This window comes from Schistocerca americana, chromosome 2 (genome assembly GCF_021461395.2).
Source record: "Schistocerca americana isolate TAMUIC-IGC-003095 chromosome 2, iqSchAmer2.1, whole genome shotgun sequence".
Classification (NCBI taxonomy): Eukaryota; Metazoa; Arthropoda; class Insecta; order Orthoptera; family Acrididae; genus Schistocerca; species Schistocerca americana.
In genome coordinates this window covers 769,163,356-769,187,442 of record NC_060120.1, presented here as the reverse complement: position 1 = coordinate 769,187,442, position 24,087 = coordinate 769,163,356, and the positions used below count along the sequence as shown (strand labels likewise).

At 45.6% G+C, this 24,087-nt stretch overlaps 1 protein-coding gene across 1 annotated transcript in view; it reads left to right on the top strand.

The window, feature by feature from the left end:
• Positions 1–24,087, top strand: part of LOC124595221 (large neutral amino acids transporter small subunit 1) — a 360,642-nt gene that overhangs the window by 188,292 nt on the left and 148,263 nt on the right. The window contains exon 3 of the mRNA XM_047133865.1: positions 1,001–1,142. Within this exon, the coding sequence (XP_046989821.1) occupies positions 1,001–1,142 (142 nt within the window). The remainder of the gene's footprint in view (positions 1–1,000; positions 1,143–24,087) is intronic.

The window sequence follows — 24,087 nt, the reverse complement described above, 5'->3', positions numbered from 1 at the left end:
ATGATATAGGCAGCGATGACATCACCGTATTTTCTTGGACCGTACTTTTTTGAAGGAATTGCGAATGGCGCAGATTATTTACACGTGTTACAAACATGGTTAATACCTCTTCTTGAGGAAAGAGGCCTCACAGAACGCATGTGGTTGCAACAAGACGGAGCTCCTCCTCACTACGCTCTTGCATTGCGGGAACTCCTCAATGAACACTTTGGAGGACGATGGACAGGTCGTGATTCATCAGCAACACCAGCTCCCTTGAAGTGGACACCAAGGAGACCTGACCTCACCACGCTTGACAGCACGTTGTGCGGAGGCATTAAAGCGCACGTCGTTGTGCTACAAACGAAGAACTACGCAATGCTGTTGAGGACGCATTTCGCACTATAGCACTGGACATGCTCATAAATATGTCAAGAAGGACATGGAGGCGTATCGAAATGTTTTTACAGCGTGATGGGGAAACTTACTGATATACTGGACACTTAACACACAAGTAAGTACCTCTGCTAAAACGAATCAAATCATTAGCATTCGATACTAGGGGGTACAGGATCTTCTCGGCCATCCTGAGTCCAAATATTCAGAGCAGAGCATGCCAAAAGGTAGGCTCCCTGCATGCGAACGTAAACTGCCCTATTGTACCAACCGCTGTCGAGAGCAGGACAATTAGAATGTTGTCATTGACAGACACTGAATTCAGTTCTCATGGAAGCAAAGTGTAAGCTACCCTTAGTACCTCCAATATAGGAGCGCTTTAAGCAGTCACGGCACGAGATTGCTTATAACTGTCATCCCTTAACAATAGTCACTAGTCAAAGACTGTCTCAAAATTACGTTACATCAGTGAGTACCACATATGCCGATCGCTAGCCGAAGTCTGATTTTCAGTAGGCGTATAACGTGGACTCCGTATATTTATGAACGCATACAGTCCTTTGTGTCACTGGGAGGCACGTGAGGAATCAGTACTTAAGCGAGCCGTTTGTTGTTGTGTTCGCAGGCCACACTGAGTACTTCGACAACCCCATGGCGGGCGACTACAGCATGGGCAGCCTGGTGCTGGCCCTGTACTCGGGGCTCTTCGCCTTCGGCGGCTGGAACTTCCTCAACTTCGTCACCGAGGAGCTGCAGGACCCCTACAAGTGAGTACTCCCGTCACACCGACAGTTCCCTCAGACTGTTGTGAGACTATCCGTCTGTTTTTAGCCGCAATATGCAAATAAAGTTCCTGAAACTGAACTCCTCGATCACCCCTGGTTCGCATAACCAGTGATTTGAACAGCGACCGTTACACTTCCGACGTGTTAAGGCTTGTCAATGTGCACCTTCTTTGAGGTCTCCGTAAAATTACACTACTGGCCATTAAAATTGCTACACCACGAAGATGATATGCTACAGACGTGAAATTTAACCGACAGGAAGAAGATGCTGCGATATGCAAATGATTAGCTTTTCAGAGCATTCACACGACGTTGGCGCCGGTGGCGACACCTACAACCTGCTGACACGAGGAAAGTTTCCAACCGATTTCTCATACACAAGCAGCAGTTGACTGGCGTTGCCTGGTGAAACGTTGTTGTGATGCCTCGTGTAAGGAGGAGAAATGCGTACCATCGCGTTTCCGACTTTGATAAAGGTCGGATTGTAGCCTATCGCGATTGCGGTTCATCGTATCGCGACATTGCTGCTCTCGTTGACTGTTAGCAGAACATGGAATCGGTGGGTTCAGGAGGGTAATACGGAACGCCGTGCTGGATCACAACTGCCTCGTATAACTAGCAGTCGAGATGAGAGGCATGTTATCCCAATGGCTGTAACGGATCGTGCAGCCACGTCTCGATCCCTCAATCAACAGATGGGGACGTTTGCAAGACAACAACCATCTGCACGAACAGTTCGACGACGTTTGCAGCAGCATGGACTATCAGCTCGGCGACCATGGCTGCGGTTACCCTTGATGCTGCATCACAGACAGGAGCGCCTGCGATGGTGTACTCCACGACGAACCTGGGTGCACGAATGGCAAAACCTCATGTCTCCGGATGAATCAAGGTTCTGTTTACGGCATCATGATGGTCGCATCCGTGTTTGGCGACATCGCGGTGAACGCACATTGGAAGCGTGTATTCGTCATCACCATACTGGCGTATCACCCGGTGTGATGGTATGGGGTGCCATTGGTTACACGCCTCGGTCACCTCTTGTTCTCATTGACGGCACTTTGAACAGTGGACGTTACATTTCAAATGTGTTGCGACCCGTGCCTATACCCTTCATTCCATCCCTGCGAAACACTACATTTCAGCAGGATAATGCACGACCGCATGTTGCAGGTCCCGTACGGGCCTTACTGGATACAGAAAATGTTCGACTGCTGCCTTGGCCAGCACATTCTCCAGATCTCTCAACAACTGAAAACGTCTGGTAATGGTGGCCGAGCAACTGACTCGTCACAATACGCCAGTCACTACTCTTGATGAACTGTGGTATCTTGTTGAAGCTGCATGGGCAGCTGTACCCGTACACGCCATCCAAGCTCTGTTTGATTTAATGCCCAGTAGTATAAAGGCCGTTATTACGGCCAGAGGTGGTTGTTCTGGGTACCTATTTCTCAGGATCTATGCAACCAAATTGCGTGAAAAGGTAATCACATGTCAGTTCTAGTATAATATATTTGTCCAATGAATACCCGTTTATCATCTGCATTTCTTCTTGGTGTAAAAATTTTAATGGCAAGTAGTGTATGTTTCAATAAGATATAGCAAGACTTGCTTGTAGCCTCTGATTCCCTTATCTACCTCGATGCTCAGGGAGTTCAACTGTTACCCTGATTATCACATTCAGCGGATTTACCACCCATTGAAACTATTCCACCCAGTTTCACGAGAAAGAAGAACTGGGAACATGCTTCATGAAAATGTAATACCATCTGTTTCTAAAGCTGCTTTTAACATTTGCGGGAGAGGTGCACAGAGCACATGCCTCCCAGAACCGATGACGGCTTAGGGAGTCTAGGCAGAAGATGCAACAGTGGATAGTGTGAAGAGAACTTGTACTTGACTTGTTATGTAGTCCTTACTTGCTGTCCAATGTTGCAATACTGTAGTAATTCACTTGACGCACAACTGAAAACTTTTACCGGAGATGTCAGGTGTTGCTAACGGAAGTTGATGTGATGGAGTCTGATAGTATTGCTAACACACCGAAGACTTCATTGACACGTTGTACAACACGCCAGTTTTTGTGGAGGTCTGAAATACCTGTAGGTCGCATTGGAGACCTGTACGATGCTGTGTAGTCGACTCATGCAGTGATCAAGGTAGGCACTCTCTGAAGTCGGACTTTGGATGGCGGTTATCTCTAAAACACCCGGTTTTCGGTTACACTGGTTCTTTTCGTCTCCAGTTTAACCTGACTGTTAAAACCGCTCAAAATAATCGGTTTCTGAAATAATTTTCGGTTTTTTATTGCTATTACTTCCACTTCGAACAAAGACTGAAAAATTCTAATGAAGGTGAAAGAGTAGGAGATAACGATCGATATGGGATTGAGGCTGTGGCATAAATCTCATTGTCTCCAAGAAACATGGCAAAGTTGAAGCAGAGGGCACGGCGATGGAAAGAGCAAAAGTTCACAAGTTGATGACTTCCCCGCATCGTCACTTTTGGATGGTGTCAATTATTCACACTGAAGCAACCACAAAATGAAAGGTCAGTTACTATACCAAGTTTGTAGCACGTCAATGAAATTATAGGTATATAAGTCGAATTTACCTTCGCTTCCAGGGAACGTTGTGGATGTCTTCTCCTTATATGATGTCGTAAGCTTGTTATGCCTTCTCCCGTTTTTAATGTTTTACAGCAAGTGGAGCATTGTATTTCATTGCTACCGCACTTCGTAAAATACTTCCGAACTAGGGATGGCAACATTCTGCAATGCTATTGATGTCAGTGGACGACAGTGAGACCTGGTGGGAGCAAGTGTTGTTCACTCCAACTACACGCATACCGTCTAACAGACCACGCCACGCGGCAATAGGTACATTAGAGTTTCTGCAATGCTGTGTCGGTTCTTATGTCGTGTTTGTTGCTAATTTATAACTGTAGACGTGATAATTAAAATAGTGCTGATCGCTTTTCCCAATTGATATAATAACCCAATACTTCAGCAGTGGAAATGTTAGGAACAAAAAAGCACTCCGTCTTCAGGCCACGAGTGGCCTACCGGGACCATCCGACCACCGTGTCATTCCCGGTGGAGGATGCGGATAAGAGGGGCGTGGGGTCAGCACAATGCTCTCCCGGCCGTTATGATGGTATTCTTGACCGAAGTCGCTACTATTCGGTCGAGTAGCTCCTCAATTGGCATCACGAGGCTGAGTGCACCCCATAGGAACAAAAATTTCTCGTTTTAAAAAAAAGTTTTATTAAAAAACCAAAAATTTTAGCACTACCGCTGTGGCGAATCGATATGCCGTTTTTTTACCCAGTTATTAGTAAAAATGAAAGAAAGCTGTCACAACCGACACCAGACAAATACCGAGTGCAGAACTAGCACTCCTGAAAGAAAGGATATTGCGGAGACATTGCTTAGCCACAGCCTGGGGGATGTTTCCAGAATGAGATTTTTCACTCTGCAGCGGAGTGTGCGCTGATATGAAACTTCCTGGAAGATTAAAACTGTGTGCCCGACCGAGACTCGAACTCGGGACCTTTGCCTTTTGCGGGGAAGTGCTCTACCATCTGAGCTACCGAAACACGACTCACGCCCGGTCTCTCAGCTTTACTTCTGCCAGTATCTCGTCTCCTACCTTCTAAACTTTACAGAAGCTCTCCTGCGAACCTTGCAGAACTAGCACTCCTGAAAGAAAGGATATTGCGGAGACATGGCTTAGCCACAGCCTGGGGGATGTTTCCAGAATGAGATTTTCACTCTGCAGCGAAGTGTGCGCTGATATGAAACTTCCTGGCGGATTAAAACTGTGTGCCCGACCGAGACTCGAACTCGGGACCTTTGCCCGCGAAAGGCAAAGGTCCCGAGTTCGAGTCTCGGTCGGGCACACAGTTTTAATCCGCCAGGAAGTTTCATATCAGCGCACACTCCACTGCAGAGTGAAAATCTCATTCTGGAAATCTTGTTTTATGTTGTCCTTTCGTGTACCCCTCATTGACAAAGTGTGTATGTGGACGAAAAGGAAGGTCGAATCGTTTACGAGGACAGGCTGGATATAGATTCGCATGAAGTGAAAAAGTTTATTGGTGTTCTGATCCTGAATGGAATTTATAAGTCAAGTAATGAAGATATCAGGCAGCTTTAGAGTGCTGAGAATGGCCGTCCACTATTCAATGAAATTATGTCTCGCAACCGCTTCCCTGCTATTGTGAGGGTGCATCGCTTTGACAGTGCAGCAGCCCGACGTGAACATAGGTCAAGTGACAAATTGGAGCCAATCAGAGACATTTTTGAGATACAGGAAGTTACTCTTACGCGTGCCTACATTCCAGGATGGTGCATGACCGTGGATGAACAGTTGGTCACGTTTCGAGGTCGCTGTCGATTTCTACAGTACATCCCATCAAAACCTGTTAGATATGGAATGAAGTTCTGGCCGATTTTCGAAAGTGCAACAAGCTGCTGTTGTAAGATAAAAGTGTATTTGGGAAGGTGATTAGTGGCATTGTCATCTGAAACATTACCAGTGTGGGGGAAACCTGATATGTTGCTTTGCAAGAGAACTACAGCTTCTAGAAATCCGGAGTGAGCACATCAAAATTAGTATAGAGTAATTGTTGGTAGTGATTTAACAAAAGTTTTATTGTCTATAAATGACATTATCAATAATCAATCAAATCTTCCGTCTTGATCGATATATATCTTAGCGCGTTTCGGCCACAGCCATCATCAAAATCTCTTAGATAACCCACGAAAATGAGAAGTAATGGTTTTACAAGAATTAAAATAATACATCTTTAGAATAAAATCCCAAAACACTATTTATATGAGTAATAAAGTCATTATGTTTTATATCCTCATTTTTACAAAATGAGGAAGAGGTTGCAATAAAGTTTTACATATCTACATCTACATGACTACTCTGCAATTCACATTTAAGTGCTTGGCAGAGGGTTCGTCGAACCACAATCATACTATCTCTCTACCATAGCACTCCCGAACAGCGCGCGGGAAAAACGAACACTTAAACCTTTCTGTTCGAGCTCTGATTTCTCTTATTTTATTTTGATGATCATTCCTAACTATGTAGGTTGGGCTCAACAAAATATTTTCGCATTCGGAAGAGAAAGTTGGTGACTGAAGTTTCGTAAATACACTCCTGGAAATGGAAAAAAGAACACATTGACACCGGTGTGTCAGACCCACCATACTTGCTCCGGACACTGCGAGAGGGCTGTACAAGCAATGATCACACGCACGGCACAGCGGACACACCAGGAACCGCGGTGTTGGCCGTCGAATGGCGCTAGCCGCGCAGCATTTGTGCACCGCCGCCGTCGGTGTCAGCCTGTTTGCCGTGGCATACGGAGCTCCATCGCAGTCTTTAACACTGGTAGCATACCACGACAGCGTGGACGTGAACCGTATGTGCAGTTGACGGACTTTGAGCGAGGGCGTATAGTGGGCATGCGGGAGGCCGGGTGGACGTACCGCCGACTTGCTCAACACGTGGGATGTGAGGTCTCCACAGTACATCGATGTTGTCGCCAGTGGTCGGCGGAAGGTGCACGTGCCCGTCGACCTGGGACAGGACCGCAGCGACGCACGGATGCACGCAAAGACCGTAGGATCCTACGCAGTGCCGTAGGGGACCGCACCGCCACTTCCCAGCAAATTAGGGAGACTGTTGCTCCTGGGGTATCGGCGAGGACCATTCGCAACCGTCTCCATGAAGCTGGGCTGCGGTCCCGCACACCGTTAGGCCGTCTTCCGCTCACGCCCCAACATCGTGCAGCCCGCTTCCAGTGGTGTCGCGACAGGCGTGAATGGAGGGACGAATGGAGACGTGTCGTCTTCAGCGATGAGAGTCGCTTCTGCCTTGGTGCCAATGATGGTCGTATGCGTGTTTGGCGCCGTGCAGGTGAGCGCCACAATCAGGACTGCATACGACCGAGGCACACAGGGCCAACACCCGGCATCATGGTGTGGGGAGCGATCTCCTACACTGGCCGTACACCACTGGTGATCGTCGAGGGGACACTGAATAGTGCACGGTACATCCAAACCGTCATCGAACCCATCGTTCTACCATTCCTAGACCGGCAAGGGAACTTGCTGTTCCAACAGGACAATGCACGTCCGCATGTATCCCGTGCCACCCAACGTGCTCTAGAAGGTGTAAGTCAACTACCCTGGCCAGCAAGATCTCCGGATCTGTCCCCCATTGAGCATGTTTGGGACTGGATGAAGCGTCGTCTCACGCGGTCTGCACGTCCAGCACGAACGCTGGTCCAACTGAGGCGCCAGGTGGAAATGGCATGGCAAGCCGTTCCACAGGACTACATCCAGCATCTCTACGATCGTTTCCATGGGAGAATAGCAGCCTGCATTGCTGCGAAAGGTGGATATACGCTGTACTAGTGCCGACATTGTGCATGCTCTGTTGCCTGTGTCTATGTGCCTGTGGTTCTGTCAGTGTGATCATGTGATGTATCTGACCCCAGGAATGTGTCAATAAAGTTTCCCCTTCCTGGGACAATGAATTCACGGTGTTCCTATTTCAATTTCCAGGAGTGTAGATCTCGCCGCGACGAAAAACGTCTTTGCTGTAATGACTTCCATCCCAATTCGCGTATCATATCTGCCACACTCTCTCCCCTATTACGTGATAATACAAAACGAGCTGCCCTTTTTTGCACCCTTTCGATGTCCTCCGTCAATCCCACCTGGTAAGGATCCCACACCGCGCAGCAATATTCTAACAGAGGACGAACGAGTGTAGTGTAAGCTGTCTCTTTAGTGGACTTGTTGCATCTTCTAAGTGTCCTGCCAATGAAACGCAACCTTTGGCTCGCCTTCCCCACAATATGATCTATGTGGTCTTCCCAACTGAAGTTGTTCGTAATTTTAACACCCAGGTACTTCGTTGAATTGACAGCCTTGAGAATTGTAGTATTTATCGAGTAATCGAATTCCAACGGATTTCTTTTGGAACTCATGTGGATCACCTCACACTTTTCGTTATTTAGCGTCAACTGCCACCTGCCACACCATACAGCAATCTTTTCTAAATCGCTTTGCAACTGATACTGGTCTTCGGATGACCTTACTAGACGGTAAATTACAGCATCATCTGCGAACAACCTAAGAGAACTGCTCAGATTGTCACCCAGGTCATTTATATAGATCAGGAACAGCAGAGGTCCCAGGACGCTTCCCTGGGGAACACCTGATATCACTTCAGTTTTACTCGATGATTTGCCGTCTATTACTACGAACTGCGACCTTCCTGACAGGAAATCACGAATCCAGTCGCACAACTGAGACGATACCCCATAGGCCCGCAGCTTGATTAGAAGTCGTTTGTGAGGAACGGTGTCAAAAGCTTTCCGGAAATCTAGAAATACGGAATCAACTTGAGATCTCCTGTCGATAGCGGCCATTACTTCGTGCAAATAAAGAGCTAGCTGCGTTGCACAAGAACGATGTTTTCTGAAACCATGCTGATTACGTATCAATAGATCGTTCCCTTCGAGGTGATTCATAATGTTTGAATACAGTATATGCTCCAAAACCCTACTGCAAACCGACGTCAATGATATAGGTCTGTAGTTAGATTGATTACTCCTACTACCCTTCTTAAACACTGGTGCGACCTGCGCAATTTTCCAATCTGTAGGTACAGATCTATCGGTGAGCGAGCGGTTGTATATGAGTGCTAAGTAGGGAGCTATTGTATCAGCGTAATCTGAAAGGAACCTAATCGGTATACAATCTGGACCTGAAGACTTGCCCGTATCAAGCGATTTGAGTTGCTTCGCAACCCCTAAGGTATCTTCTTCTAAGAAACTCATGCTAGCAGCTGTTCGTGTTTCAGATTCTGGAATATTCCATTCATCTTCCCTGGTGAAGGAATTTTTGAAAGCTGGGTTCAATAACTCCGCTTTAGCGGCACAGTCGTCGGTAACAGTACCATCGGCACTGCGCAGCGAAGGTATTGACTTCGTCTTGCCGCTTGTGTACTTTACATACGATCAGAATTTTTTCGGATTTTCTACCAAATTTCGAGACAATGTTTCGTTGTGGAACCTATTAAAGGCATCTCGCATTGACAGTAGAGACAAAAGTTACGTTAAGCATTGTCTTCTATAATTTTAAACCATATGTTAAATTATTTTTATCAACACAATTGTCCATTTTATTATTTTTTATAGATCTTTTACTAAAGTGACAAGTTCAGTTGTATTTAACGTCACCTAACGGTCACAGATTATTATTTAAGTTAGGCTGCCTCACTAAACAGGACTATCCTATGGTACAAGTGTACATTTGAAATGATAAGACACAGAGTTTAGAGATTTTAAACGTGATATGTCTGTGTTTGATTCTATAAACGTATTAGTGTAATTCTTGTAGAGAATATTACTTATCATTTGTTCTTTTTATCTACCCACCAGGGTAGCCGAGAGCACTAACATGCTGCTTCCTAGACTCGGGCAGGTGCGCCAGCCCCAGATCGTATCCGCCCAGTGGACTAACGAGGGCCAGTGTGCCGGCCGGCCTGGATATGGTTTTTAGGAGGTTTTCCACATCCCACTAGGTGAATACCGGGCTGGTCCTTATGTTACACCTCATTTACACGACTCACAGACATTTGAAACACATTCACACTATTCCATGGATTACACTAGACGTAGACAGTTGGGGTACACACATTCTGTCCCAGATGGGTATGGGGTGGCGACAGGAAGGGCATCTGGCCACTCCTTCAAATTAACACGCCAAATCCAGTTAACTATAACAGCAGACCACGCAAGTCGGGATTACTGCTTGGGAACAGAGATTTGTTTCTTTTATCTAACAGATACGAATGATATCTGTGGCCAAAACGTATTAAGGTGTCTTTAAAAATAAATAAATAAATAAAAGCACACTGTTGCACCATGTTCTAGTTAGGAGCATTGAACTTTCTGAGGCCAATGCAGCAAACCTACGTCATAGGGAGAGAGATGACGATATTGTAGCGACCACACACTGTGATGTACAAAGACATATTCAGAATGCAGGAGTATTCTTGCAGGAAGCTGAAGAAGTGCAAAAAGCTACCTCTGAAGGGTGAAGTTGAGCAATAGCAGCCGGCCGCGGTGGTCTCGCGGTTCTAGGCGCGCAGTCCGGAACCGTGGGACTGCTACGGTCGCAGGTTCGAATCCTGCCTCGGGCATGGATGTGTGTGATGTCCTTAGGTTAGTTAGGTTGAAGTAGTTCTAAGTTCTAGGGGACTAATGACCACAGCAGTTGAGTCCCATAGTGCTCAGAGCCATTTGAACCAATTTGAGCAATAGCACAGCTCCTCTAGGGTCCTACAAGAGCTGACTAAACAAGCAGAGCAGAACGAATGGAATCATCACCACCCAATGGCAACACTCGGCTGCTAAAGCATGTGTCTCTTCTGTGGTGTGACACTGATGTTGGAGAAATACTGGCCAGCAGACTCTCAACCGAAATCAGACTCTCACTCTCAGAAGCTCGCCAGTGTTCTCTTTACATGAGAAACAGTAGAATATACGTTATGCCAACCACTGCCTTCCGCACCAGCTGCTAGAGCCAGATGAAGTAGCCAGTCATCCACCAACGACTTCATCTCCATTAGCAGCAGGCAATCGCCTGTGCTGCGGCAATACTGTTGGGACCTGGGTGGGGATGCTTCGATATCTCTGTTGCTGTGTGTCTGTTCCTGGAGGCTTCCATCAACACTTCTGGTCACTGAGGACAATCACACCCTTTCGAAGTCAGTCATGCTGGAGGCTGTGGTTTGAGTACCGTCCTACCCTGTGCTGTATTATGCAGCCCGAGGTGGGCCATCAGCATGGACATGGCTGTCATTCATTGGTGCACGGTCTCTGACAGCTACGGCACTCCTGCCGACTGCTGACTTCAGCAGGTGATGCTGCTTATGCACGCTGCTTCCTAGGCATACCAGCTGACTATGGCTCGCTGAGCTCTGTAACTCACTAAATCGTCCTGGAGTGGTCTCTGCTCCAGTGGCAACGACACCTCTGGACCCAACACGAATAAAAGACTCATTTAACTAGGGATGTCTTACTGGCGCTCCGGCACTCACTTCCAGACACCAACACCACCGCCATCCCATTTGCGAAGGAGGCAGTGTTACTATTCGACCTTCGCATAGTTGACAGCCATTTCCTAAGTCACCTCAGAGATCAAACCTCCACTCTCCAATTTATGGTGATCAAGACGGAGAATTTTATTGAAAACTTTTATTCCCAGTGTAATGTTTTTGCTCACTCACATTATCACTTAGTAGATACGTGCAGATCTCCAAAAGACTTGGTAGATGATGCAGTTGTCTGCTGAGAAGTCGCAATGCTGTAAAATTGTAGTGAAAGGCAAGAAGAACTGCAGAGTATCGATGGTTGGTGCAGTGACCCTCAACGTAAAAGAATGTAATGTATTTTGCACAAACAGGTGGGCATCCCCTTTGTTATGTGATTGCATGATAGCCTAACAAGCACTAGAAGCACTCATACCTATTAAATATCTGGAGTGATTTAAAGTGGTATGATCAGATAAAACTAATCACAGGAAAGTCAGCTGTCAGACTTGAGATTCATTGGGAGAATCCTCAGGAGAAAGTCGTGGTTGATCAACATATTTACAATGACAAAATGCCACACATATGCTTGCCACACAAAAGCTTCAGGCTTCTATGATGCAGTAATACAAACGTTATTCTCACGGTCTGAAACGTGTCTCATCCGATAAATAGCTCAACAATCTTCACCAATGAATGTCTGAAGACTAATATACTTTACCTTTTTTTTCTACAGTCCAAGAGAAACTTCCTTTCTGTATCGACCCCTTTACCCATCGGGAAGGACTACGTAGAATGGATCAGCTCCCCTCGGTATTACAGCAGTCGTCACTTCCTAGAAACCTAGTGACTTGTACCACTTGAGACCCACCAACTTGAGAAGGAGCCGCTGCTGACTTGTGGGAAAGCTGCGTCCCTCCAACTCCGTTGCTGACGCGCGCACGGCTGATAAGGGGAGCGCCCGTGATTCAGTCTCAGACCTTCCGTCGCGACTGGGACGGGAACTCGATTACGGGGTCCGCGCCGTCCCGTGCCGCCTTAATCGCATCACTGCGCCGAGCTGCGAGCGCACCGCCCTGGCTAAACCGCCGCCTATAGCCGAAAGAGAGACACGAGCCGCCCTCGCACCAGGAGAACGTTCAGTCCTAGAAAAGACATTCATTTATTAAGCTCTTTCGGCAAAATAATGGTTACCGCCTTAAAAGAGCACACGAGTACACTACTGGCCATTGAAATTGCTACACCAAGAAGAAATGCAGATGATAAACGGATATTCATTGGACAAATATATTATACTAGAACTGACATGTGATTACATTTTCACACATTTTGGGTGCATAGATCCTGAGAAATCAGTACCCAGAATAACCACCTCTGGCCATAATAACGGCCTTGATACGCCTGGGCATTGAGTCAAACAGAGCTTGGATGGCGTGTACAGGTACAGCTGCCCATGCGGCTTCAAGACGATACCACAGTTCATCAAGAGTAGTGACTGGCGTATTGTGACGAGCTGGTTGCTCGGCCACCCTTGACCAGACGTTTTCAATTGTTGAGATATCTGGAGAATGTGCCGGGCAGGGCAGGAATCGAATATTTTCTGTATCCAGAAAGGCCCGTATAGGACCTGCAACATGCAGTCGTGCATTATCCTGCTGAAATGTAGAGTTTGGCAGGGATCGAATGAAGGGTAGAGCCACGGGTCGTAACACATCTGAAATGTAACGTCCACTGTTCAAAGTGACGTCAGTGCGAACAAGAGGTGACCGAGACGTGTAACCAACGCCAGTATGGCGATGACGAATAGACGCTTCGAATGTGAGTTCACCGCGATGTCGCCAAACATGGATGCGACCATCATGATGCTGTAAACAGAACCTGGATTCATCCGAAAAAATCACGTTTTGCCATTCGTGCACCCAGGTTCGTTGTTGAGTACACCATCGCAGGCGCTCCTGTCTGTGATGCAGCGTCAAGGGTAACCGCAGCCATGGTCGCCGAGCTGATAGTCCATGCTGCTGCAAACGTCGTCGAACTGTTCGTGCAGATGGTTGTTGTCTTGCGAACGTCCCCATCTGTTGACTCAGGGATCGAGACGTGGTTGCACGATCCGTTGCAGCCATGCGGATAAGATGCCTGTCATCTCGACTGCTAGTGATACGAGGCCGTTGGGATCCAGCACGGGGTTCCGTATTACCCTCCTGAAACCACCGATTCCATGTTCTGCTAACAGTCATTCGATCTCGACCAATGCGAGCAGCAATGTCGCGAAACGATAAACCGCAATCGGCTACAATCCGACCTTTATCAAAGTCGGAAACGTGATGGTATGCATTTCTTCTCGTCACACGAGACATCACAACAACGTTTCACCAGGCAACGCCGGTCAACTGCTGTTTGTGTATGATAAATCGGTTGGAAACTTCCCTCATGTCAGCACGTTGTAGGTGCCGCCACCGTCGCCAACGTTGTGTGAATGCTCTGAAAAGCAAATCATTTGCATATCACAGAATCTCCTTCCTGTCGGTTAAATTTCGCGTTTGTAGCACGTCATCTTCATGGTGTAGCAATTTTAATGGCCAGTAGTGTAATTTCGAGCGCTCTAGGAGGTGTAGAACTGGTAGCAACGATCATGTGACCCATCATCCCCTACATGCATCTGCAGTCGGTTTTACAGAATCTGCGCTGTAAGTTGTGTTAGCATGCAGACACGATAATGGCAAAACGGAGCTATTGTGTTTGGATGTGCCGATGACCACACCGCGAATGACGTTGCTAGACTTGTGGTTGTATGAATATGGCTGCACAGCTTGTTTATATTCGGTATGTTCTGTTAACAAATGAATATGGAATGTTCGATTTTGATTGCTCACGTAATCTGAAATTTACTTCCTGCCACATTTACCAAACAGGAATATCTCTCTAGCTTTCTTTACTTGCCTGTTGACACCTATTGTCACTGATGTTGTAAGGGCCTTGTTCTTGTTGTCTTCAGTCCGAAGACTGATCTGATGCAGCTCTCAATGCTATTCTATCATATGCAAGCCTTTTCATCTCCGAGTAACAACTACTGCAATCTACATCCTTCTGAATCTGCTTACTGTATACATCTCTTGGCCTCCCTTTACGATTTTTACCCGCCCCCCCCCCCCTCCCCCATACTTCCATCCAGTACTTAATTGGTCATCCCTTGATGTCTCAGATTGTGTCCTACCAATGGATCCCTTCTTCCAGTCAGGTTGTGTCACAGTTTTCATTTTTCCCTAATTCTATTCAATACAGCCTCACTAATTACGTGATCTACTCTTCAGCATTCCTCTGTAGCGCCACATTTCAAAAGCTTCTATTCTCTTTTGACTAAACTGTTTATCGTCCACATTCCATTTCCAGACGTTGTTAAACTCCATTCAAATACTTTGTGAAAAGACTACCTGACACGTAAATCTATACTCGGTGTTAACAAATTTATCTTCTTTAGAAACTCTTTCCTTGTCATTGCCAGTCTACATGTTTAATCCTCTTTACTTCGACCATCATCGGTTATTTTGCTCCCCAAATAGCAAAACTCATCCACTACTTTAAGTGTCTCGTTTCCTAATCTAATTTCCGCAGCATCACCCGATTTAATTCGACAACATTGCATTATCCCCGTTTTGATTTTGCTGATGTTCCTTTCAAGACATTGTCCATTCCGTTTAACTGCTCGTCCAAGTTCTTTGCTGTCTTTGAAAGAATTACAATGTCATCGGCAAACCTCAAAGTTCTTATTTCTTCTCCCTGAACTTTAATTCCTACTCAAATGTTTCCTTTATTGCTTGCTCAATATACAGATTGAATAACGTCGGCGACAGGCTACTACCGTGTCTCACTCGGTTGTCAGCCACTGCTTCCTTGTCATGCCTCTCGACTCTTATAACTGCCCTCTGCTTTCTGTAAAAGTCGTAAATAGCCTTACGCTCCCTGTATTTTACCCCTGTCACCTTTACAGTTTGAAACAGTATTCCAGTCAACATTGTCAAAAGCTTTCTCTAAGTCTACAAACCTATCTTCTGTGAGAAGTCGTAGGGTCAGTATTACCTCATGTGTTCCAACCTTTCTCCAGAATCCAAACTGATCTTCCCCAAGTCGGCTTCTACCAGTTCTTCTGTTAAGAATTCATGTCAGTATTTTGCAGCCGTGGCTTATTAAAGTGATAGTTCGGTAATTTTCACACCTGTCAACACCCGCCTTCTTCGAAAAAGGGAACTGTTATATTCCTCATGAAGTCTGAGGGTATTTCGCGGTTCTCATACATCATGGCCCCCAGGTGGAAGACTATTGTCCGACTGGCTCTGGTACGAACTGTCAGCATACGTACAGACAGACAATCTCACATATTTTCACACTAACATTGCCACATAATTGTACTTATTTAGTTTCACGATTCAAAAACGCCTTTCGTGCTCATCTAAATATTTCATTACCTTTGCAATCTACTTAGGGAGACATGTAAACTCTTCCTGAGAAGGAGAAGTGGAAACTCTACCTGAGGAAAACCGTGTAAACCTCATGGACAATTTTAACGTAGGGTGCTTATACCCTTGCCATTGAGCTCCCTAAGCTCCAAACACAAACACACACACACACACACACACACACACACACACACACAGTTTTAAAGGAACAGAATTTGTCTTACATTGTCAGGTTACACTGCAGATCTTTGTGTGTGTGTATGAATTCCTAAGAGACCAAACTGCTGAGATCATCGGCACCTAGACTTACGCACTACTGAAACTATATTATGCTAAGAGCAACACACACACCCATGCCCAAGGGAGACTCGGACCACCGGCGGGAGGGGCCGCAAAATACATGACATGGTGCCTCTAACTGCGCGGCGATCTATCAGTTCTAGCTATACATGCACAGGGGCCTTTTCAGCTGAAACAGCAAACGGTCTCGAAAACAGATAGAGTGGCAGTGTCCTCAAACGTTTAGAAAACTGTCCTTATAATTCTTTCAAGGCCACAATGTGTTCTTGAAACCACAGGTTTTTTTTTCGTTCTGTCTACAATGCGGTTTTCTTTTTAAAATTCATCTGCATCATACCAAAATCAAGTCGTTTCTCACCTTGAAAAATCTCTTACTGTGGGCAATGTGCAGTCAAGTCTACTCGAAATACGAGCTCTGTAATCCACTCCGGATGTTCTGATTTTCGTTACTGCCTTCCTTCTTCCTTCATAAATTCGACAATAGTGGATTATAAATCGAAAAATCGTTCTAGGTATCCCCCATGACGTGACCGACGTACTTGCAGTGATGTATCTCCATAGTGTCAGTCAGTTCCATCAAAACTGTTGCAAGTAATGATTTAATAATGCATACGACTTCAGAAAATTTACTACTCGCACCGCCGGTGTCATCATACGCAGCATGCCTTCAAATTTAGCACAAAGCCCTTTTTAATTTACAGAACAATGAATCCCATCTGCAGCTCCTTTTAATTTTTTGCTCTTTCATCATCAACTAAATCTTTAAATACTTTCTGCATGTTGTTGTAATGTTGTTCCGTAGCAAATTTGCGGTAGATGTCGATTTGTGACTGAAAACAGATTTTGAGAATTCTCGTCCTTCTCTTTTACCATCCCCATTCATTCTTAAAGGTTGGTGACTATGAATCATCAGACTGCCTCCTTTTGTGCAAACAGCCATTGGACCTGTCAGCTTCCTTTAGATCACGAACAAATGGCGAAAGGAAGTGCTGATATCACGAATCTGCCGAACTGAAGAATGTTGTGACGACCGAAAATTTCAGCGCCGCAATGCTAAATGAAATGTCGCGCTGTACCGAGTACTTCTGAGAAGGGCCGAACAAAGCTGAGACAGGCCGAGCCTTGGCTGGCATGCGTGCAGCACACTGTGCTTGTGTGCAGTTTGGCACACTGTGGCCGACTCTGATCTAAGGCGTTGCCCTAACGCATCAAAAATGGTTCAAATGGCTCTGAGCACTAATGGACTTAACTGCTGATGTCATCAGTCCCCTAGAACTTAGGACTAATTAAACCTAACTAACCTAAGGACATCACCCACATCCATGCCCGAGGCAGGATTCGAACCTGCGACCGTAGCGGTCGCGCGGTTCCAGAATGTAGCGCCTAGAACCGCTCGGCCTCTTCGGCCGGCCCTAACGCATCGGTTTTTGATTAATTCCTCAAGTTAATTTTTTGATAAGACAGTTACAACAATTCCACAAGAGTCTCTGCCCTACTATCTGCCTTAATCTCTTCAGTCTCCGGGACTATGGCAAGTAGGTTGAAATTTCCCCGTTATACAACAGTGAGCACTGATTATCTACGACAGGACGACTTGCCTGCCTCAGCGGTAATTAATTAAATACACAAATCATTCTTGTGAATCAGTCATCTATTAGCTAAAACCGTATCACTATCTCAACAATAGTGCATTAGATGAGCCTTCACATACAGACAGAAAAAGGTTGTGAGACTTCACTTTAAAATATTTACAGTGATCAACTACAACTTTATTACCACCGACCTACAATCGATATAAACCCGTCCAAACGATAGCAACGTCACCTGGCGGGGAGTGACTGCTAATGAGACACACAAACGGCGCATGTAGTATCAGTGAGCGTCCTGTCTCTCTGTAGAATAGGGAAGGCGCACAATGTATCTGAGTTTGACTGAGGAGAGAATGTTTTGGTTCAAAGACTAGGCACGAGCATTTCGGAAACTGCACGACTCGCAAGGTGTACGAGGAGTGCTGTGGTGAATGTCTTCAACACGTGACGAAACCAAGGTATCGTAAGGGGAAACGTTCAGACGTTGTGGGGTTGCGCGGCCACCCGTCATTACAGATGTCGGACGACGTAGGCTGGGCAGGCTGGTAAAACAGCACAGGCAGCTAACTGCTGCGGAACTAACCTCAGACTTTAATGCTGGGCTGAGTACAAGTGTGTCTGAACACACGTTGCACCGAATACTCTTAACGATGGGCCTCCGCAGCCGACGACCCATGAATGTGTCATTGTTAACAACATTGGCAACTACGACTGAAATGGGCTCGTGACCATCGGCACTGGACGTTGGCGCAGTGGCAGAGAGGGTGAACAGCACTTTGACACCTCTACTTAGGGACGAAGAGAAGCTGGTGGCGCCTCCATAATGCTCTGAGCAACATTCACGTAGGCACCCATGAGTCCATGGAGATCGTGCAAGGCACCATGATGGCCAAGGAGTATCGTACCCTGGTTGCAGACTATGTACACCTCTTTATGACTAACTTTTAAATTTTCTGTGAAATCTTTGCCACTAATACCCCTGATGCAGGGGTTCTACAAAAGCACCCGATTACCAAGTTCGATCACCTGTAACACTTTCATAAACTAATTCTCACTCGAAATCTGTGCTAACTTCAATATATATACAATATGATTTGCAGATAGAAACAGCCCTCCACCACCGCTCCCGGTCTATCTCCGCGGCGCACAGTTCAATCGTATTTTAAAATTTCGCTGGTGTCAGCATAAGTTTTCAACCAGCACTACGTCGGGCCTGGTGGCCTAGTGATACAGCTCGTCCCTAGAAACCGGAAGGTTGCTAATACATGAGCATTACTATTGATTGTAAGTGTATTTTGTAGATGGTTAGTACTGCTTTTAAGGGATTACATATTATACGGTAATGCAAACCATTCTGCAGCACATTCAGATCTAGACATAAAATCCACATACCTCTTTACAGTGAATGATGGATGGTACTTGGTTCCATTATAGCAACTTTCTATCCCATTCGAGTCACGCACTGAGAGAGAAAAAAATGGCTATATACACTGATTGGTTGGTTGGTTTAAAGAGGGGAGGGGGGGGGAGGAAGGTACCAAACTTCTAGGTCATCAGTCCCACACTGAAGAGCCAAAGAAACTGGTACACCTGCCTAATATCGTGTAGGACCCCCAAGAGCACGCAGAAGTGTCGCAACACGACATGGCATGGACTCGACTAATGTCTGAAGTAGTGCTGGAGCGAATTGATACCATGAATCCTGCAGAACTGTCCATAAATCCGCAAGAGTATGAGGGGGTGCAACATTTGCTGAACAGCAAGTTGCAAGGCATCCCAGATATGCTCAGTAATATTCAGTCTGGAGAGTTTGGTGGCCAGCGGAAGTGCTTAAACTCAGAAGAATGTGCCTGGAGCACCTCTGTAGCAATTCTGGACGTGCGGGGTGACGCATTGTCCTGCTGGAATTACCCAAGTCTGTCGGAATGCACAACGGACATGAACGGATGCAGGTGACCACACAGGCAGCTTACGTACGTGTCACCTGTCAGAGTCGTATCTAGAAGTATCAGGGGTCCAATATCTCTTCAAATGCATCCCACCATTACAGAGCCTCCACCAGCCTGAACATTCCCCTGCTGACAGGTAAGGTCTATGGATTCATGAAGTTGTCTTCATACCCGTACATGTCTATCCGCTCGATACAATGTGAAACGAGACTCTTCCGATCAGGCAACATGTTTACTGTCATCAACAGTCCAATGTCGGCGTTGACGGGCCCAGGCGAGGCATAAAGCTTTGTATCGTGCAGTCGTCAAGGGTACACGAGTGGGCTCTCGGCTCCGAAAGCCCATATCGATTATGTTTCGTTGAATGGTTCGCACACTGACACTTGTTAATGGCCCAGTATTGAAATCTGGAACGATTTCCGGAAGGGTTGCACTTCTGTCCTGTCACGCTGAACTATTCTCTTCAGTCGTCATTGGTCCCGTTCTTGCAGGCTGCTTTTCAGGCTGCAGGCATGTCGGAGATTTGATGTTTTGCCGGATTCCTGATATTCACGATACACTTGTGAAATGGTCGTACCGAAAATCCGCACTTCATCACTACCTCGGAGATGCTGTGTCCAATCGCTCGTGCGCCGACTATAACACCAAGTTCAAACTCACTTAAATCGTGATTTCCTGGTATTGTAGCAGCAGTACCAACTACGCCAGACACAGTTGTCTTATAGAGCTGTGCCGACCGCAGCCCTCTCTTCTGCTTGTTTACATATCTCTGTGTTTGAATATGAGTGCCTATACCAGTTTCTTTGGCACTTCAGTGTATATGCTTCTATGCGCGCCTTAATTTCTGTTTTCATGATACTTGTTGTTGTTGTTGTGGTCTTCAGTCCTGAGACTGGTTTGATGCAGCTCTCCATGCTACTCTATCCTGTGCAAGCTTTTTCATCTCCCAGTACCTACTGCAACCTACATCCTTCTGAATCTGCTTAGTGTATTCATCTCTTGGTCTCCCTCTACGATTTTTACCCTCCACGCTGCCCTCCAATACTAAATTGGTGATCCCTTGATGCCTCAGAACATGTCCTACCAACCGATCCCTTCTTCTGGTCAAGTTGTGCCACAAACATCTCTTCTCCCCGATCCTATTCAATACTTCCTCATTAGTTATGTGATCTACCCATCTAATCTTCAGCATTCTTCTGTAGCACCACATTTCAAAAGCTTCTATTCTCTTCTTGTCCAAACTATTTATCGTCCATGTTTCACTTCCATACATGGCTACACTCCATACGAATACTTTCAGAAATGACTTCCTGACACTTAAATCAATACTGGATGTTAACAAATTTCTCTTCTTCAGAAACGCTTTCCTTGCCATTGCCAGCCTACATTTTATATCCTCTCTACTTCGACCATCATCAGTTATTTTGCTCCCCAAATAGCAAAACTCCTTTACTACTTTAAGTGCCTCATTTCCTAATCTAATTCCCTCAGCATCACCCGACTTAATTAGACTACATTCCATTACCCTTGTTTTGCTTTTGTTGATGTTCATCTTATATCCTCCTTTCAAGACACTGTCCATTCCATTCAACTGCTCTTGCAAGTCCTTTGCTGTCTCTGACAGAATTACAATGTCATCGGCGAACCTCAAAGTTTTTATTTCTTCTCCATGAATTTTAATACCTACTCCGAATTTTTCTTTTGTTTCCTTTACTGCTTGCTCAATATACAGATTGAACAACATCGGGGAGAGGCTACACCCCTGTCTTACTCCCTTCCCAACCACTGCTTCCCTTTCATGTCCCTCGACTCTTATAACTGCCATCTGGTTTCTGTACAAATTGTAAATAGCCTTTCGCTCCCTGTATTTTACCCCTGCCACCTTCAGAATTTGAAAGAGAGTATTCCAGTCAACACTGTCAAAAGCTTTCTCTAAGTCTACAAATGCTAGAAACGTAGGTTTGCCTTTCCTTAATCTTTCTTCTAAGATAAGTCGTAAGGTCAGTATTGCCTCACGTGTTCCAGTGTTTCTACGGAATCCAAACTGATCTTCCCCGAGGTTGGCTTCTACTAGTTTTTCCATTCGTCTGTAAATAATTCGTGTTAGTATTTTGCAGCTGTGACTTATTAAGCTGATAGTTCGGTAATTTTCACATCTGTCAACACCTGCTTTCTTTGGGATTGGAATTATTATATTCTTCTTGAAGTCTGAGGGTATTTCGCCTGTTTCATACATCTTGCTCACCAGATGGTAGAGTTTTGTCAGGACTGGCTCTCCCACGGCTGTCAGTAGTTCCAATGGAATATTGTCTACTCCGGGGGCCTTGTTTCGACTCAGGTCTTTCAGTGCTCTGTCAAACTCTTCACGCAGTATCATATCTCCCATTGCATCTTCATCTACATCCTCTTCCATTTCCATAATATTGTCCTCAAGTACATCGCCCTTGTATAGACCCTCTATATACTCCTTCCACCTTTCTGCTTTCCCTTCTTTGCTTAGAACTGGGCTTCCATCTGAGCTCTTGATATTCATACAAGTTGTTCTCTTATCTCCAAAGGTCTCTTTAATTTTCCTGTAGGCGGTATCTATCTTACCCCTAGTGAGATAGGCCTCTACATCCTTACATTTGTCCTCTAGCCATCCCTGCTTAGCCATTTTGCACTTCCTGTCGATCTCATTTTTGAGACGTTTGTATTCCTTTTTGCCTGTTTCACTTACTGCATTTTTATATTTTCTCCTTTCATCAATTAAATTCAATATTTCTTCTGTTACCCAAGGGTTTCTACTAGCCCTCGTCTTTTTACCTACTTGATCCTCTGCTGCCTTCACTACTTCATCCCTCAAAGCTACCCATTCTCCTTCTACTGTATTTATTTCCCCCATTCCTGTCAATTGCTCCCTTATGCTCTCCCTGAATCTCTGTACAACCTCTGGTTCTTTTAGTTTATCCAGGTCCCATCTCCTTAAATTCCCACCTTTTTGCAGTTTCTTCAGTTTTAATCTACAGGTCATAACCAATAGATTGTGGTCAGAGTCCACATCTGCCCCTGGAAATGTCTTACAATTTAAAACCTGGTTCCTAAATCTCTGTCTTACCATTATATAATCTATCTGATACCTTTTAGTATCTCCAGGGTTCTTCCACGTATACAACCTTCTTTCATGATTCTTAAACCAAGTGTTAGCTATGATGAGGTTATGCTCTGTGCAAAATTCGACCAGGCGTCTTCCTCTTTCATTTCTGTCCCCCAATCCATATTCACCTACTATGTTTCCTTCTCTCCCTTTTCCTACACTCGAATTCCAGTCACCCATGACTATTAAATTTTCGTCTCCCTTCACAATCTGAATAATTTCTTTTATTTCATCATACATTTCTTCAATTTCTTCGTCATCTGCAGAGCTAGTTGGCATATAAACTTGTACTACTGTAGTAGGCGTGGGCTTCGTATCTATCTTGGCCACAATAATGCGTTCACTATGCTGTTTGTAGTAGCTTACCCGCATTCCTATTTTCCTATTCATTATTAAACCTACTCCTGCATTACCCCTATTTGATTTTGTGTTTATAACCCTGTAGTCACCTGACCAGAAGTCTTGTTCCTCCTGCCACCGAACTTCACTAATTCCCACTATATCTAATTTCAACCTATCCATTTCCCTTTTTAAATTTTCTAACCTACCTGCCCGATTAAGGGATCTGACATTCCACGCTCCGATCCGTAGAACGCCAGTTTTCTTTCTCCTGATAACGACATCCTCTTGAGTAGTCCCCGCCCGGAGATCCGAATGGGGGACTATTTTACCTCCGGAATATTTTACCCAAGAGGACGCCATCATCATGTAATCATACAGTAAAGCTGCATGCCCTCGGGAAAAATTACGGCTGTAGTTTCCCCTTGCTTTCAGCCGTTCGCAGTACCAGCACAGCAAGGCCGTTTTGGTTATTGTTACAAGGCCAGATCAGTCAATCATCCAGACTGTTGCCCTTGCAACTACTGAAAAGGCTGCTGCCCCTCTTCAGGAACCACACGTTTGTCTGGCCTCTCAACAGATACCCCTCCGTTGTGGTTGCACCTACGGTACGGCTATCTGTATCGCTGAGGCACGCAAGCCTCCCCACCAACGGCAAGGTCCATGGTTCATGGGGGGGCTCATGATACTTATTGACATATATGATGGTGGCAGCGGAATGATCACATAGTCTTCCTCAAATATAGGTTCTCTCAATTTCGCGAAAACTATGTCGTCTTTCTAAGGCTTCTCAAACAATTTTCCCAATAAGTCCTTTTACACTTTCCCATAGGCTATGAAAGCAGTGCATCTTTAATACATACCCTGCTCTGAAACTGAGCACTATGGGACTTAACATCTGAGGTCATCAGTCCCCTAGACTTAGAACTGCTTAAACCTAACTAACCTAAGGACATCACACACATCCATGCCCGAGGCAGGATTCGAACATGCGACCGTTGCAGCAGTGCGGTTCCAGGCTGAAGCGCCTAGAACC